At 37.7% G+C, this 16,661-nt stretch overlaps 1 protein-coding gene across 1 annotated transcript; it reads right to left on the reverse strand.

Moving 5' to 3' along the window:
- Positions 1 to 6,589: 6,589 nt before the first annotated feature.
- Positions 6,590 to 14,309, reverse strand: crlf2 (cytokine receptor like factor 2). The gene is made up of 6 exons (XM_056465307.1): positions 14,215 to 14,309; positions 11,489 to 11,646; positions 11,153 to 11,318; positions 10,907 to 11,009; positions 10,723 to 10,801; positions 6,590 to 7,134 (listed from the first exon to the last, which is right to left on the reverse strand). Exons 1-6 carry the CDS (start codon positions 14,300 to 14,302, stop codon positions 6,895 to 6,897), a joined length of 834 nt encoding a protein of 277 aa, XP_056321282.1. The 5' UTR covers positions 14,303 to 14,309; the 3' UTR covers positions 6,590 to 6,894.
- Between the last annotated feature and the right edge of the window lie 2,352 nt (positions 14,310 to 16,661).

Below are 16,661 nucleotides of genomic sequence, written 5' to 3' on the forward strand. Positions count from 1 at the left end.
TGGTTGAGCTATTTGCACAATATCCTTCTAAATGAGCCAGTATAGACCAGACCAAAAGACCATTTAAGACCAGCAGAACAATTTAAGCTAATTAAAGGGGTCATATAAATATAGATAAATATTGTTCATTCGTTCATTTTCTTTTCGGCTTAGTCTCTTTATTATTCTGGGGTCGCCATCATGGAATGAACCACCAACTTATCCAGCATATGTTTTTAAAACGGATGCCCTTACAGCTGCAACCCATCACTGGGAAACACCCATACACACTTTAAGAAATGCTCGGTTATTTGAACCTAAATTGGATAAAATATGGGCTAACCCAAAAATTGGGTTAAATTTGGTCCTATTAATTTATTTCAAACAATTAACCCAGGAGTTGTGTTAGTCCCTTTTACACCCAAAATTGGGTTGAAATAACCTGGCATTTTTAGAGTCCACTCCCGTTCACACATATACACTACGGACAATTTAGCTTACCCAATTTACCTATATAGTAGAGGAAACCCTCGTGAACACGGGGTGAACATGCAAACTTCATACAAAAATGAAAACTGACCCAGCCAAGGCTCAAACCAGCGACCTTCTTGCTGTGAGGAGACAACAATACCCACTGCATGTCCCATATATGAATATAGTCCCATAATGTCCTGTTTGGACATTAAAAGATATGCAAAGATATAAAGTACAGGTCCAATTCAAAGTGAGTTACAACATTCACAGACATAACCAAAATTATATGTACTTCTGTGTTTTTGTGTGCCTCTGAATTCACTGTGTGATCCAACAGTCAAAGCGACATTATGATGAAGATGTAAACAGTTGTGATTAGTTTAAACTGCCAATAATTTAAATCATATGCAGATGTTTTTTGTATATGTTGATACCATTACAGGAGCTTTAAAGTCACCACCCACTTATGGAAAAGGGGCAGGAACCAGCAGCTCATTTGATTTAAGGGACAAATGCAAAACAGCATGTGTTTGCTTCAACCCCAAAAAGGCAATAATATCTGGATGCAGACTTGGATTCGCAAGCTGAGACTATATCTCAGACTTGCAATGTCAGACGCAATGCACTCAATGGAGGTAATAACATCCCTGTGAGGGGTAGGGTTAGGGGTGGGGTTAGGTGTGCACATTAAAAGCATTGCATGCAGCTCACCTTGCAGCTGCACCAAGTCTGCATCCAAACCCCTCTCCAAAAAGGGACATATAAAATGACATAACAATGATATATCAAATGATCTGAAAGGTATTTTGTAAACCTCACTAGGAAGATCTAATGCCACATCCCTCATTACGGTCAGATCTAAATAATAGTCACTTGACATGAGGAATATTCAAGCAGGCTATTCAATCATCCATTTGTTTACAGATACTGACATTAATTCACCATCCTCCTTCCCACCAACAGGTTGGCCCTTTAGAGGGGGTAGGCTCTGCCCCTGATTTTGTCCTGAGTAGTCATAGATGGATCAACGGTCACATGATAGCTTGCTATGTATGGGGATTCTGCCAAAGAAATATTTTCATTCATTCATTTTCTTTGCGGCTTAGTCCCTTTATTAATCTGGGGCCACTACAGCGGAATGAACCTCCAACTTATCCAGCATATGTTTTACACAGCGGATGCCCTTCCAGCTGCAACCCATCACTGGGAAACGCATGCAACACATGCAACCCAGGCTCATTCTGAAAACGTACCTCCAAGGACGTTTCTGGAGACCGCGAAATACGTCTCTGGGGCACGTTTTTCTGCAGTTTTTGTTTTCGTGAATCCGCCAGAGGTCGCCATGTACGCTTTTCGAGATCTCAAATTTCCCTCGCGAGTGCCATTCGCGCCTGCTGTTCTCATGTAAACCCACCAGAGGCCGCTGTCGACTCACTTTTGGACAGACTTTCTGACTGACTGAGCGAACAATCGGCTGACCCACCCTCCCCCTTCCCTAAACCCAACCAATTTTATCGATTGACCCGGAGGAAACCCACGCGAACACAGGGGGAACATGCAAACTCCACACAGAAATGCCAACTGACCCAGCCGAGGCTCAAACCAGCGACCTTTTTGCCGAGAAGCAACAGCGCTACCCACTGCGCCACCGCGCCACCCTAAGAAATATTTTATGTTTTGTAATACAATCCTTTTGTCAAATAAATACATTTCAATCTTATGTTCCTCCTGAGTCTTTCTGGTAGAAATATGCTTCATTCACAATCTTTACAGAGCTCACAATGCAATCTGGGATGGCTTTTCTGATTTAAAATTTAGCATTCCTCCCACAAAACACAGGAGAGAGAACACTACCAATTCGCTTCATACTTAGCACATTGCAAGGCTAATGACAAGATACTCCAAGGATAAATAAGCGTTTAATTTCATTAATTTCCAGATCAATATTTTGAATTAAATAATTTATTGAGCTCTTTTTCCACAGAGCTCACAATCCTTTATGGGACTGCATTCATTGCAAAAAAAAGTAGGTACAGTATCTCAGAGTGTGGCATAATTATGTATCCAACCTTCTGCAACAGCCTCGGTGTCAGGAGCTGGCCTACGATGCCTTACAATGTGACCTACGTAGGGTTTTTGAAACCGAGCGCCTATATAATGAATGTACGCCATTCATCCTTAAGGAACAACAGTACAGTTTAAAGTTGACCTTTGGAGATCGCTGAATACAACATAAACTCTCTGCCGGCTCCACGCCCACCACCACCACACATCCTCTTTATTCTCCGCTGAGGCTTCCTCCTCTCATCTCTGCTAGTGGCAAAAACTAATAATCAAATCTTTCCTCCCACAAACACAACGGTTTCTTCGGAAAGCCCCTGCCAAAATACCTACTCTTTGTCTTTGTTTGTCGTACAGCAGACTTAATCGATGCACCAGCCTAATGACATCGCGCTTCATACTTGGAAACCTTTGGTTCATGTAATTTGTCTGTCTAGTGTCGTCTTCCATAACCACAGAGGAGAGTATTCGCAAGTGCCAAAGGAGCAGGCTGAATCTTGACAGGCTCGACTTGCAGGTGAGGTCACAAGTAATAAGCACTAATGAATACCAGATCAGGCTTGGCACAATTAGGCTTACTGCAACACAGCCCTTATAGTCCTCAAACAGAGCTTTATTTTGAGCAGAGCGTTGAGGATGTTAACACAGGAGGGGGAAAAAACGGCTGTCAAGCTCTCGCCCTGTCTGAAGCTCTCCACCGCTGTACGTTATATACGCGAGTTGCATTTGCAAGCGATTCTTCCATTTGTCAGGATGTTGGCAAACCTGTCACACTCGCCCGGTGAAAAGCAAATAATTTATTTATTCCAGTTCAACATAATTAGAGGCATTACCCCACCGCTTGGCAGTGACACCTTTTTATGTTATCACGCGCACGAGTGCAAAGAGTTATCAGATGTATACGGCTGTAAGAGGAGTGGAAGTTTTCACTTTCTTTGAAAGCTTTTATATAATTAAAAGGCAACAGGGTGGATTTTTTCTTTACTTCGTTCTCTTGAATACAAAAAAGGAAGGAATATTCAAAAGAAGAGCTTTTATCAGCACCTTTTTTGTCAATCCTGTGTTCGGAGGTTCACCGCAATCCCACAAATCCTTTAGAAGGTATTTGTTTCCATTTCCGGCAGTTTTGCACCGGTTACTATATAAATATGTTATTCATTCCTCCTGAACGTTTGGGCTTCTGAGGAAACATGTTGATACTATTGCTTCTTTCTTCAACTCTAAATAATTGAATAGAGAAGAGGGCCTCCGTGGTCTTTTTTTTATATCGAGAATCTGTTTTACAGTGCATCCACCAAACTCACATACAGTAGAACCCGGAAGAGACGTGGAGGTGACAAAAGAGACGCCAGTTTTGAGCTTTTTGATAAATAAAAGCATCCAGACGCCAGGCGCAGGTACAATATGGTCAGCCTCCAGTGGGTTTGCTTGCTGTAACATTTGTCATTCGCCATTTAACGCCTGGGGGCCCTGACACATTCAACGATAGCGTATTAAAAACAAGTTGATGAGAGTGAAAACAACACAGAGATGTGTAGTGTTTTACATCTCCCTTAAGTGTCTGCTTCGGGGACAGTTTATGTGCTAGAGATGGCGCTTCTTTGACATTGTCATCTTCTGTCACGTCGCCACAACTACTCGTTCTTCCACCTGCACGTTCTTTAGGTGCCGTTGAAGCCGCGCAACTCGTCTCGCTCTTTGTGCTGAATGTCTCGGGGCCTTTATGATAATGAATGCATGATCTGGGTCTTCCCCCACTAAAGCATTACAATAAATAAAACATTTTAGTCCAGCAAGGCTGATCTCTGCTGCTGCGTATGTGTGTGTGTGTGTTTCCTGGAATTTAAGAGCAAAAATCATCACAGATAGACCCACATGTTTTTGCCTAATGCTCTGGAGAACAATCCACCAGGGAACACAATTCATTCCCGTTTGCCAGACAGAAAAGCACAATGTATAATTAAAAGTGTAAAGTGTAAAGATGTAATTGTTGGAGTGTTGATTATCATTAAATAGCTCTGCAGAAACATGACTGTAAGCCATATTTAGCATACTTTATTAATCGAGCAAGCTGTTTGTTGCTTCTCTTACGTACAGTATGTAAGCTGGAGAGGTGTGAAGGTTTTAGCTGGTGTGAACTCTGATTGAAGAGTCACAATGGTGACTATAGCTAACCCAATTGTAGTGGTCAGCATATGGGAATTTATAGTGGGTAAAATACTAACTAATACCGCCTCCAGCCCCCTTCTTGGAAAACAGTTTCACAGTAAGATGCGTAGATGGAAAATTACATAAAGTGAAAGATATTTATCTTATTTTGTATCATTTATTATTCTGAGTAAACCTTTTATCTGTGTCTGCTGATCAAGCTGATTATTATTTTACTTGTATGGTAATTCCCCATAGTAGTATGGAGCAAAATCAGAAAACCATATGTAAATTGTTCTGACCCTTTTTCTTATATTATCACTAACAATATCAGAGTAACTATTTGCATGTGAAAATGGTTTAGTATTTGGTTTGTCTACATTTTACTTAAAACCTGGCGATCATGTTCAAAGAAAACATCTGTTTAATGATCTAAGAGCACCATCTTTATTAAAAAGTTTATTAAAAGCAACTTATTTATTATAGTTCTGATTGTCACAAATTAGTTTGAGCGACCTATAAAACCGTAAACATTATAAAATATATTTCTTTACATCATCAAGTCAAAACCTAAGCAAACAAGTTTTAAACATGTATATACATATAGGCATAAAGCCATGAAGACATTACTATTATATCACACCAAAATAACATTGATCCATTTTTACCTCCAGCTACAGGTATGGCTGAAAAGGTACCCATGCATGCTGTATATCCGCCTGTGTTTGCTTTCGCTTCTTTCTGTAAATGATTATTTCCCCATAGTAGTATGGAGCAAAATCATAAAACCAAATGTAATTGTTCTGACCCCTTTTTCTTATATTATCACTAACAATATCAGAGTAACTATTTGTATGTAAAAATGGTTTAGTATTTGGTTTGTCTACATTTTATTTCAATGAACTGTAAAACCTGATGGTCATGTTCATAAAAACGACTGTGCAATAATCAAAGTGCACCATCTTTATTAAAAAGTTTATTAAAAGCAACTTATTTATAATAGTTCTGATAGTCACAAATTAATTTGAGCGACCTATAAAACCGTAAACATATTTCTTTATATCATCAAGCAAAAACGCATGCAAACAAGTTCTATAAATATAAATATATATATATATATATATATAAATCAGTGTTATTTTGGTGTGAAATAGTAGTCTTTATGGCTTTATATAGTCTATATATATATATATATATATATATATATATATATATATATATATATATATATATATATATATATATATATATATATATATATTATTTCACACCAAAATAACACTGATCCATTTTTTCAAAGTTGCAGGTATGGCTGAAAAGGTACCCATTCGTACTGTATATCCGCCTGTGTTTGTGTTTGCTTCTGTCTGTAAATGATTATTTGCTCATTCTCCCAGTTCATCAATCACAACCGACCGGAGTGTGTGGCTGCTGCCCTGGCTTTGCTTCACCATCACACTGAAACTCCACATCTATTATGCAGGTTCACATTAATCTTTTAAATCAGTCTTCAAATTAACGTACATCCTCCCTTAAGAGGAGGCTGTGATGCTGTGAAGAGTGTGTTCCTTGTTGCCTTTGATATGTTTCAACTCTTTAACACATCAGGATAGTCAGAGTGCCCTCCATTGTCCAAATATTGTACTGCACATTGTTTGTTACAAGCAGATGTGCTTAGAGTGAGATCTAACCCAGCAAGCATTTTTTGTTTTTAAAAATATGTAATAGATGTCTAATAGATGTCTAAACATAGTTGTCTTGGCTAAAACAAGACTACATTTGGGCTGTCAGTGAAAATCTAATAGACATCTAAGAATAGGCAATAACTAGACTAATCATCAAATAAACAGAAATGAATGACTACACATATAAAGACTATTTTATGACTAGTCTAGTTTTGGGTTATTCTTAGATGTCTATTAGATTTGCACTGACAGCCCAAGTTTAGTCTTGTTTTAGCCAAGTTGTCTATGCTTAGATTTCTATTAGACGTCTATTAAACACAAAATAGTTTGCTGGAAATCAATCAATCGATAATCTAAAATGCTTGCATTAGAACTGATAGCGACATCTGAATGGCAGTCAATGGAAAAAGGTGCTTATTTAATCCAGATTTGGCATTACAGAATGTGTTCACGTGGCCTATAGACATTTTGTTGCCAGTTACCATCAAAGTTCTTCTTGTGAACTTTGTAATGTTTTACACCAATGAGTCTCAAAAGCATATCTACATCATTTGTTGTAGTCCTCAAGAGCGATGTACCCTAACACACTCTTCGAGTATTGCAGATCTGTGTTTTCACCAAGCGTTTCAGAGGAGTAAATGTAGTACATGCTGTCATGTTGCTCGGGGATGGTGTCTGTGGGTTGCGTTACCAAAGTTTGATGAACCTCTTCGCTTTCACTTTTGTCAATAATCTCGACATCTGTGATTGTGCAGTCTTCATTCCTCTGCGTAATGTTTTCCCACCACTTAGAAAGAAAATGACAGGCAAAAAAGATTTCATTAGAAATATTGAATCATAACCTCAGCCTATATAGTACATTAATTGTTCATTACAATTAAATTACATTTACACTATACACTGTAAGCCCCTACATTGCCCTATAAAAGCTAATATTGTCTTGTTGAAGCAACAAAACATTTTAAGTTTAAGATTTTAACAGCATTTAATTATAAATAATTAGTTGACTGAACTAAAAGTTTTTAATGCAATATAATTTAAATGATATGTACAATAAACTCGAAATGTTTTGTTGTGATGGTTCAAAGTTCAAAAGCTTCCTGTGTTTCTTTGACAACAACTCTTTTTAGTACATTAAATTTAAAGGGCACCTATTTTACCTCTTTTACAAGATATAAGATAAGCCTTTGGTGTCTCCAGAACGTGTTTGTAAAGTTTCAGCTCAAAATACAAATCAGATAATTTATTATAGCCTCCAGAATCTGCCCATCTTGGTGTCTGAGTACAGTGTAGCTGTTTTTGTAATCTGTGGCTTTCAATTTAAATGTGCTGCTTCTCCCCGCCCACCGCTCCGACATGCGCGTCTGCTTCTCCTGCATTACGTCAGATAAACAGCAGTCAGTGATAGAGACAGACACGGATGCAGCTGAAATAAGGTCACTAGTCAAAAATACTATTTTAAGTTCTAAGTTTATTTTATGTATTTGTGCTGAAGTTTATTCATGCCTTGCTTATTACAAATACGGTTTGCAGTACACACACACACACACACACACACACACACAATATTAGCAAGTATCAAGACTAATTACAGCGTGTTTCTTAAGTTGTTTGTGTTGTGAGAATTTGCAACACGTCTGCTGTCAAATTGATGAAGATTGTTTCTTTATTTGCTGGTGTTTTTTGTAATCGCATGTGCTTTCTTATATTGCAGCGCGTTAGGCTCTCTCGGCCACCGTACACAATAGGGTATAACCTTTTTTGCTTTTAAAATAACCCTGAGTCACTCCTAGCATTCATATTTTAGACCTGAATTTTGTGTGAGATTGCATGAGTCATTAACCTTTGCATGTCTCATCTTATTGGTTATCAAACAAAAGTAGCTCTGGCTACTCTTTGAATGACCATGGATTATGGAGACTGGCAAATCACCAATATAAAAACAAGGCAACTCTGAACAAAACTAGAAGTATAATGGATATTTTAAGTCGAGTCTGAGTCTGGAAGAATAATGTCTGAGGTATTTCAAAAGAACCCATAATAAAACCTGAATTAACTTTGGCTTTTAGCAGGTGATGAGAACTTTGGTCTGAAGTGATGAATCAGAGATGACTTCTTTCTTACTTGACATGTAATTTGCTATACCAGATAGCCATATAACAGTTTAACAGTAGAATGAGTTTGATACATTAGATAGCATTAGCTGTTGTAGAGTTTATCATGTAAGGATCATTTGATTTTGGGTTGTTTTAGTGGAATTTACTTTCAAGGACAGTTTTTGGTAGTTTTTATACATTATAGCTGATGACTTGTACAATTTAGTAAAATTACTAGTTTAAAAACATATTTTTTTAATCACTCAAAGGAACAGCTAAAAGATCATTGCACACTGCCTCAAAAACTTTCCGTCGTAAAAAAATTGGATCATGTGCAAATTGATTTTATTTCCCCAATTTTTGAATCTGTTTTTAGAAGTGTTTTAGCAAGTCAGACGCATCATACAAGAGAAAGCCAAAATGTAGAATGGCACCTGACAAAATAAATCCACTTCATATTGCAGCACAGAGAACTTAATGACAAAGTGCAAAATATGAAGACAGATTGTGGCGGATGGTTGAGAACCACTGCTTAGCTTATTGTATGCTGGTTTCAATGCCTAGCTTGTGCCACACACCTTTCGCATGCTGCTTTTTGGTGCTAGTGTGTGTGTGTGTGTGTGTGTGTCTTCACATTGTTGCAACATAGGCTCATTCTGAAAATTTAGTCCTATATACATGTCTGTAAATCGCGAATTATAGAGCCAGAAGTATGTATGGCTGCATTTTGTCTTTAAAACGACGTTGTTCCTTTTCACGCTTACCAGCTGACCGCTTTTCTCCATAAGGACGGTTTTTCTGCTGTTACCAGTTTGTTTAGTAGCTCGCCATCAGCGGACTTGAGACGCAATGAAAAGTTGATCACAACAACAGGGTTCGAGTGTGGTGAAGAACGATTCCAGAAAGCGGGTAAGACAAAAACGGAAGCCAAAAAATACAAAATAAACAAGTAAATAACAGGGTAACAATGTGGTAAAATCTGGTTTAGGTAAGTGGGTGGGCGAGTCAATTGGTGCTTTTGAAAGTACTATTGGTTGGGATTAGGGAAGGAGGAGGGTGGATCAGTCGATCGGTCAGTCAGTCAGTCAGTCATTCAGTCAATCAACAGCAGCCTCTGGTGGAATTACACGAGAACAGTAGGCATGAATGGTGCTCACAAGAGAAATTTGACATCTCAAAAAGCGTACACAGCGGCCTGGTGGATTTGTGAAAACAAAATCTACAAAAAAAACGTAGCTCCTGGAACGTATTTGGCACTCTCCAGAAATGTTTATAGCGGTACGTTTTCAGAATGAGCCTGGGTTGCATTTTTGGCATTATGTTCCTTCCAGTCTCTGTTCAGGATCATTTAGATCAAATGAACACATTGTACTGTTTCCCCCAAAACAACAAAATAATTAATACACATCCGACTCACCGTAAAAGATATGTGTGTATTAAACTTTTTAGGACAACAAATGTGAAAAACGCATATGAAAATGTCAGACTCAGTGTGCAAATACCTTAAGACACCTGCTCAGATGTCATTTTTTTCATTGTGTATATTGGTGATGTGAACCACCCTTGTGTGGGCAGATTTGAAAAGTTGAAGCACAATAAAAAAAAAACTCTAAAGAATATTTTTAATCACTATAAAGATACTTTTATTCCATGAAATGGACCTATGGGTGTAAAATTTTCTTCATGAAATACAGATAATACAGATGATACCCTTAAATCCTTAGTGTGTCTACATTCCCACAGTAATTTCCATTGGTTTTGTAAAATAAATAAATAATAATAAAAGCCAGTGGTAGAGATTCTTATGTCTGTATGCAGAGTTGCTCCAATTATCAACAAACAATGTGTCATCTAACAGTGTTCATTATCAGATAAAGCGCATGGTTAAATCAAGTTTATGTGCATGCATGTTTTGATATACTGGGGGAAAAGTGAAAATATTAACATCTCAGATTTTTTAAAGAGCTCACTTTAAAGAGCTACCCACAATTTGTTCTACATGTAACAGCACACTGGAAAAACTTTCACATTCTGTTGTATGACATACATCACAGACCTCAAACAACTGTTTCATGATGTGAAATGTTTGCAAAATGTAAACTGCTAACAAGCTGCTACAGGAGAACTACAACTAGCACAAAGATATAAGTCTATTTTTATGCTTAAGCAAATGAAGGAACCTCACATATCTGAAGTACAGAGTTTAGTCAAAGTTCACATTTGATTGTGTAAAATGTATGCAGTAAAACAAATTATGGAAGTCTCCTCAAGTGCCTTACCTGAAACTGCTCAGTGTCCATGATTTTATTTTTTAAGTGTTTGGGATCTGGTACTTCAGGAAGAAGCAGTTTTCTAATTCTTTCAAGACCAAACAACGTCATCAGCGTTAAGATGTTTGATAAAAAGATGAAAACAAACTGTTTGGAGAATATTATTTATAATTAAAGTGAAAGTAGTTCTCACCTTTGTTGAATCAGCAGACAAAAAAGAAGAAAGGTAGTCGGTGGCAGCACGATTATCAAAATGTAAACCCATATGTAGTCAGATGATTTCATCATACAAGCACCTGTGAACAAAATTCTTCATTTACTTAAGGAAAATCAATTTTTTAATGTGCGTTTGAACCATAAAAAATTTGGTATTATCAAAACAGGTCCAGGGGATGAATCTGAATCTATGTTTATTTTATATAAGACAAAAAGACTATACCTTTATTGTTTCCCCAACTTTGTACTTTTGTCCAGTTGCTCCAGTCCTTTTCCAAACACTCATACTTCATTCTTATTCTGAAATCATAATTCATCGTCCTGCTTAGAGTAGACAAGTTTAAATGATTCTCCTCTTGATTTTTTTGTTGTTCGATCCTGTGACTTCTCTGCACAAAAGCAAAACAGCCTGTAAGATTCAAGCTTCAAATTTCATGGGGTTCACAAAGCATCTGTCATATTCTGTCATTATTTAAACAATTCTGTCTCAGTTTGATGCTTGCAATAATGCTTACTGCAACTCAGAAATGTAAGTGTCTGTGAGCACTCAATACTGTACCTCCCAGTCTTTCTCACATTGGCGCTTGTACTGCACTTCAGTGTTATAACACTGAGGGTCTGCATTATTATATGGAACTCTCCATATTACATTAACACCATATGGTGTTTCACTAATATTGAATACAATCCTGTCCGGGTCGATGTCTTCTATGGGTTCTTAAAAAGAAAAAAAGCATTTATGATTAGGTATATGCAAAAAAGCACAACGATTTTAAACTCATAGCTGTCATTTTGCATGCTGAATTACCATATGCCTCTTTTGAATATCATTCTGATTGGTCACTCAAACCAAATAATGATTTGATATTTCGTGATTAGCACTGTTCATTTGCAATGATGAATATCAGACTCATCTCTAACTACACTGTAAATGCTGTTTCACACAATACCTTCATGTTGTCCTGACACAATTTAAATTAACTTAATTTAGTTTTTACAAATTTAAGTAGATTGAACATAAAACAATTACATTGTCCCAAAAAACACAAGAATTGTGTTGATTCAACTCATTTTAAATAAGTAGTTTGAACAAAAATATTTTTTTCGGAGTGTTCTTTCGTAGCCTTTTGTATCACAAAAGCAACTTGTGCCATTCTGCTTACCAATTCCATTGAAAATAACAATCGACGGACTGTACATTTCAACACAGGCTCATTGTGAAAACATACCCCCGTATACATTTCTGGAGAGTGCGAATTATATAGGCAGCGCTACATAAGGCATAAGATTTCATCTTTACAACGAACGCAGCGGGGTGTTGATCGCGGGTCTTTTATTATGTCTCTGGGGGCCCCCTAAATGTATGGGCCCTTAGAATCGTCATAACTTCCCTCCCCCCAACGGAGCCCCTGGCTTGGTTTTAGGAAAGGGGGTGGGTGGTGTTTTTAAAAACACTATCGGTTGAGTTCATACCTGTCAAGATTTGTCTCTGAAAATCCAGGAGACCTGGAGGGGTGGATTGGGGTGTTGGGGGTGGACGGGATGTGGTGTGGTCTAGGTGTCTGTACCAGTACTGTGCAGAGATTTTCCCAGTGAACTGTGCAAACTGAAGAGCAAAGAGTGGGGGGAGCTGCCTGGTCGGTACTATGCACCGGGTTTCGGGCAGCTGCTGCGCATATTATACCAAAGTCGGCGATCCGGGGGTGTTATAGATTGTACCAAAAAAAGGGGGGGGGTAGAAATTACGAGAGTTTTCCGGGAGAAATAACAAAACGGGAGATGGGTTTGAAATACAGGAGGCTCAAGGGAAAAACGGGATTGTTTGCAGGTTTGGTTGGTTTTATAGAGGGGGGTGTATGGGGGAAATGGTTGGTCAGTCAGTCAGTCAATCAGTTGGCAGCGGCCTCTGGTGGATTTATGTGAAAACAACAGGCTCGAATGGTACTCGTAAGAGAATTTTGAGATCTGAAAAAGCATACAATGCGGCCTCTGGTGGATTCGCAAAAACAAACAACTGCAAAAAACATACTGTAACACCTAGGACATATTTTGCGCTGTCTAGAAATATATACAGGGGTATGTATCGATAATAAGCCTGGGTTGGTAGATTTCCTGATCATTGTGTTGGGGTTCATTTTGCGATGACAACTGGCAAAATTATCCATGATCTGCTACTTTATGCATCTATTTCATTAGTCAATCAAAACACATAGGCTTAATACAGGATTTTTGTGCAGAAAAACTACATTACACAGCACAGTCACTTTCACCAAGCACTGATTAGCAGTGAGCAAATGTTCTATGGTATTGTTTCTATATGTACAACCTATTAATGGGCAGTTTTACATTTGCCCATGTTTTTAAATGTTATTATTTCATTGGCACCATTTCACTTGTGGTTACAGTATATGTAAGTATACATACTTGTATCTGTCTTTCTTTAAATACTTTTAGCTTCAATCCAAAAGTCAGCATGATTGGAAAAATACATCCAGAACCAGCACTGCTGAAAAAGTGAATGGGTGCTATGCTTAACCGCACCTACATACTGAAACCAGTAATACTTTCATGTCTCTCATACTGTATAACATCTCAGATTTACTGTTGTTTAATACAAAAAACCAAACATTTTCTACCATCTTGACTCAATTACTTAATATTGCTGCAATATTCTTAATTGTTTAAGGATAATTAGCAAGAATATATGATGTATAGATGTAATGATAACAACAACAACAAAAAGTCCTTTATGAGTTCAATTTGCAGCTTTAAAAGATTAACAAACATTGAAAAAAACCAACAGGGTTTTTTCCTTTATGATTGTGTTCTGACGTGAGTCTTTGACAAGGTATACAGGATACCAGCTGACATATAAATGCCTCCCCCTCCTCAGGCTTTTTGATGTGGCTCTCCAGGAAAGCATGTGCACCGCTGCCTGTCAGCAAGCTTATCATCATCATCTTCTGAACTTTATCTTAATGAATACTGGCAAGAATGTGTGTCAAATGCTCCTATACTACAAATCTGACCTATAACTCATACATTGGGCAAACACCTGTTTCCAATGAGTGTACAGTTCCACTTGTGGGACTTGTTATTGTGGGTGATCAATACAAGCTGGTTCCCTACTCTCATAATACAATCAAAAACATTTTCTCAGATACATGGATATACAGATAACATACAAAAATAATCAACTGCTAATGTATTCCAAAGTCACTTTAAAATGTAAATATTAGAACGTTTGTTCTCATAATTAGAGGTAAATTTTCTAAATAAACTCACCTTCCTCATCGTAATCATCTGGACCTGCACTAGACCAAGCAAAGAGCAAGGCAGGGAAAAACAATAGACACAAACTCCAGCTGATCATGACTAGCTCAAATCTAAGTTACTTATGAACAGCTCTCAGAGCAACAGGTGACAATATATGTACTGTACACCTGAAACTCGCTCCACTCATTTCCTTCCTGTATGGCAAGCCATTTTAACATTTAATAACAAAAGAAACAAATCTACTTTCATTCCGCTAGTACTTATTCATTGCCTTCTAGTGCTTATTTACTGACACATCTGTAAAAGAATCTAATGCTTATTTCAAAGCCTAATCACCGCCTTAGTAGTCAACTGGTGTCCTGACATTTTATTCTACTCATCGGATTATGCTACCAACACTGTATTTGAATGGTTCAGAGGTTGGGGTTGGGGATTAGGTAGGTTGGGGCGATATTACAGCTTCAAATCACACTACTTACTCTATGTTAAACTTTACACTGGTAGCAAAATCTAATGGGTAGCATATTGCATCATCAAAATGCGCTACCTACTTTTTTGAATAGAAGGTAGGACAATCTGACAAGGTAGGACAAATCGACAGAACACCAGTAACATTGGTGACATTTTAACTTGCAGTTCATTCATTCATTTTCTTTTCGGCATAGTCCCTTTATTAATTTGGGGTCGCCACAGCGGAATGAACCGCCAACTTATCCAGCACATGTTTCACAGTGGATGCCCTTCCAGCCACAACCCAACACTGGGAAACACCCACACCCATGTACTATGGCCAATATAACTTATTAAATTCACCTATAGCGCATGTCTTTGGTCTGTGGGAGAAACCGGAGCACCTGGAGGAAACCCACACTAACATGGGAAGAACATGCAAACTCTACCCTGAAATGTCAACTGACCCAGCACACGGCACTCCAATATATTTACAGATTGAATTCTGGCAAACTTTACTCTACAGCTGTACATTATTTAATCAAAAATTATACAAAATTTAATTACTTGTGAAATAGCATTCAATACTTTTAATAGTTTTTAAGGGTTTTAACACCCTGTATTAGTATCTATTCATTAAACAGTAGTTATTATTAGATATAATTTAATTGTTGTCTAGTCATAACTTTAACTAATGAAATAAAAGCTGTATAATATTATATTAGTAAAAATATATTAGTGTCTAATAACTCATTCATTTATATTCCTTCAGCTTAAGGCTGGTTTATACTTCTGCGTCGAGTGATCGCCATGAACCACTGTGCCTGCCTTGCGTGTAGTCATGCATTTATACTTCTGTGCACTGTTAGTGTTGCTCTGCAATAATACTTCTGAAATGCTAGCTTGCAGTAGGTTTTTATGATCCTATGTGTCCAGTTTCTTCGTGGGTATTTAGTTTTTTCTGAATGCTACCTTAATGTACAAGTAGCTAAAACTCACTCATTCACAGGCGGGAACCAGCAGACGTGCAACAACTTTAATCATAAGGTAAACACAAAACAACAGTTTACATCTGGAGCTCCTTTACAGGACTTGACACTTGTGAACACTCGCTCCATTGGGCTTGCAGCTCTCAGCACCGCCCACACTCGTCACAGCTACCAAGCCAACCAATCACAGAACTTGAGCTACGTGTCAGTGCGATGTTCAGTTACTTTTTCCGAGAGGTGCGCATCAGCGACGGCGTCAGCCTCAGCGAGGGCTATGACCACATGAAGGCTGCGCCGGACCATATGTGTGCATTTGACACAGAAGTATAAATCAGCCTTTTGTCTCTGATTTATCAGAGGTCACCACAGCGGAATGAATCGCCAACTATTCTAGCATATGTTTTACGAAGCGGATGCCCTTCCTAGTGGAAATTAAATCAGTACTATTAAAGTTATTAATATCTGCTATATAGGCTATTTTCCTTCACCTTGCCAACACTAAACAGGAAATCACTAGTAAGCACAAGTTTAACCAATGAATAAGAAGCGACACTTTAAGAAAGAAAATACACTATTATCTAAAACTTAAAATGAAAACAAATAGCAGTATGTTTCACAGATTCAATGTTAAAACAGCTTGCCATAGTTCTCACCCCCTCATTTCTTATTCTTAGAATGCTCTTTTGAGTCTAGGGTGAGGGAGGGATTTGATTGTAACTATTATGTCACTGGTGACTCTTAATCATTTCACATTAATTTCTTAGGACTCCACTTGGTTCTTGGTAGAAGTTGTTGTTAGTGATTTCACCCAGTTCTGAAATCACTCTTTTAGGTTCTTTTTAAACTAAGAACACCTTTACAGTTCGTTATAAAATGATCAATGCTCTGACATTTAAACAGGGATCACTTTTGGCAATAGATGATAGCTAAAACCAATAAACGAATCTGAAGTATGTATAATGTAAAATCACAAATATATGAATTTAACTGACAAGTAACCATACAGTCACTGTAAAC

Source organism: Danio aesculapii, chromosome 9 (genome assembly GCF_903798145.1).
Source record: "Danio aesculapii chromosome 9, fDanAes4.1, whole genome shotgun sequence".
Taxonomy (NCBI): domain Eukaryota; kingdom Metazoa; phylum Chordata; class Actinopteri; order Cypriniformes; family Danionidae; genus Danio; species Danio aesculapii.

Bases quoted from the DNA above. Each gene is read 5' to 3' on its own strand.
- crlf2 (XM_056465307.1), bottom strand. From the start codon at position 14,302: ATGATCAGCTGGAGTTTGTGTCTATTGTTTTTCCCTGCCTTGCTCTTT. The intron at 11,319-11,488 runs GTACAGTATTGA...GCTTTTGTGCAG, and splicing joins AATGTGAGAAAGACTGGGAG to AGAAGTCACAGGATCGAACA. The intron at 10,802-10,906 runs GTGAGAACTACT...TGGTCTTGAAAG, and splicing joins TGTCTGCTGATTCAACAAAG to AATTAGAAAACTGCTTCTTC.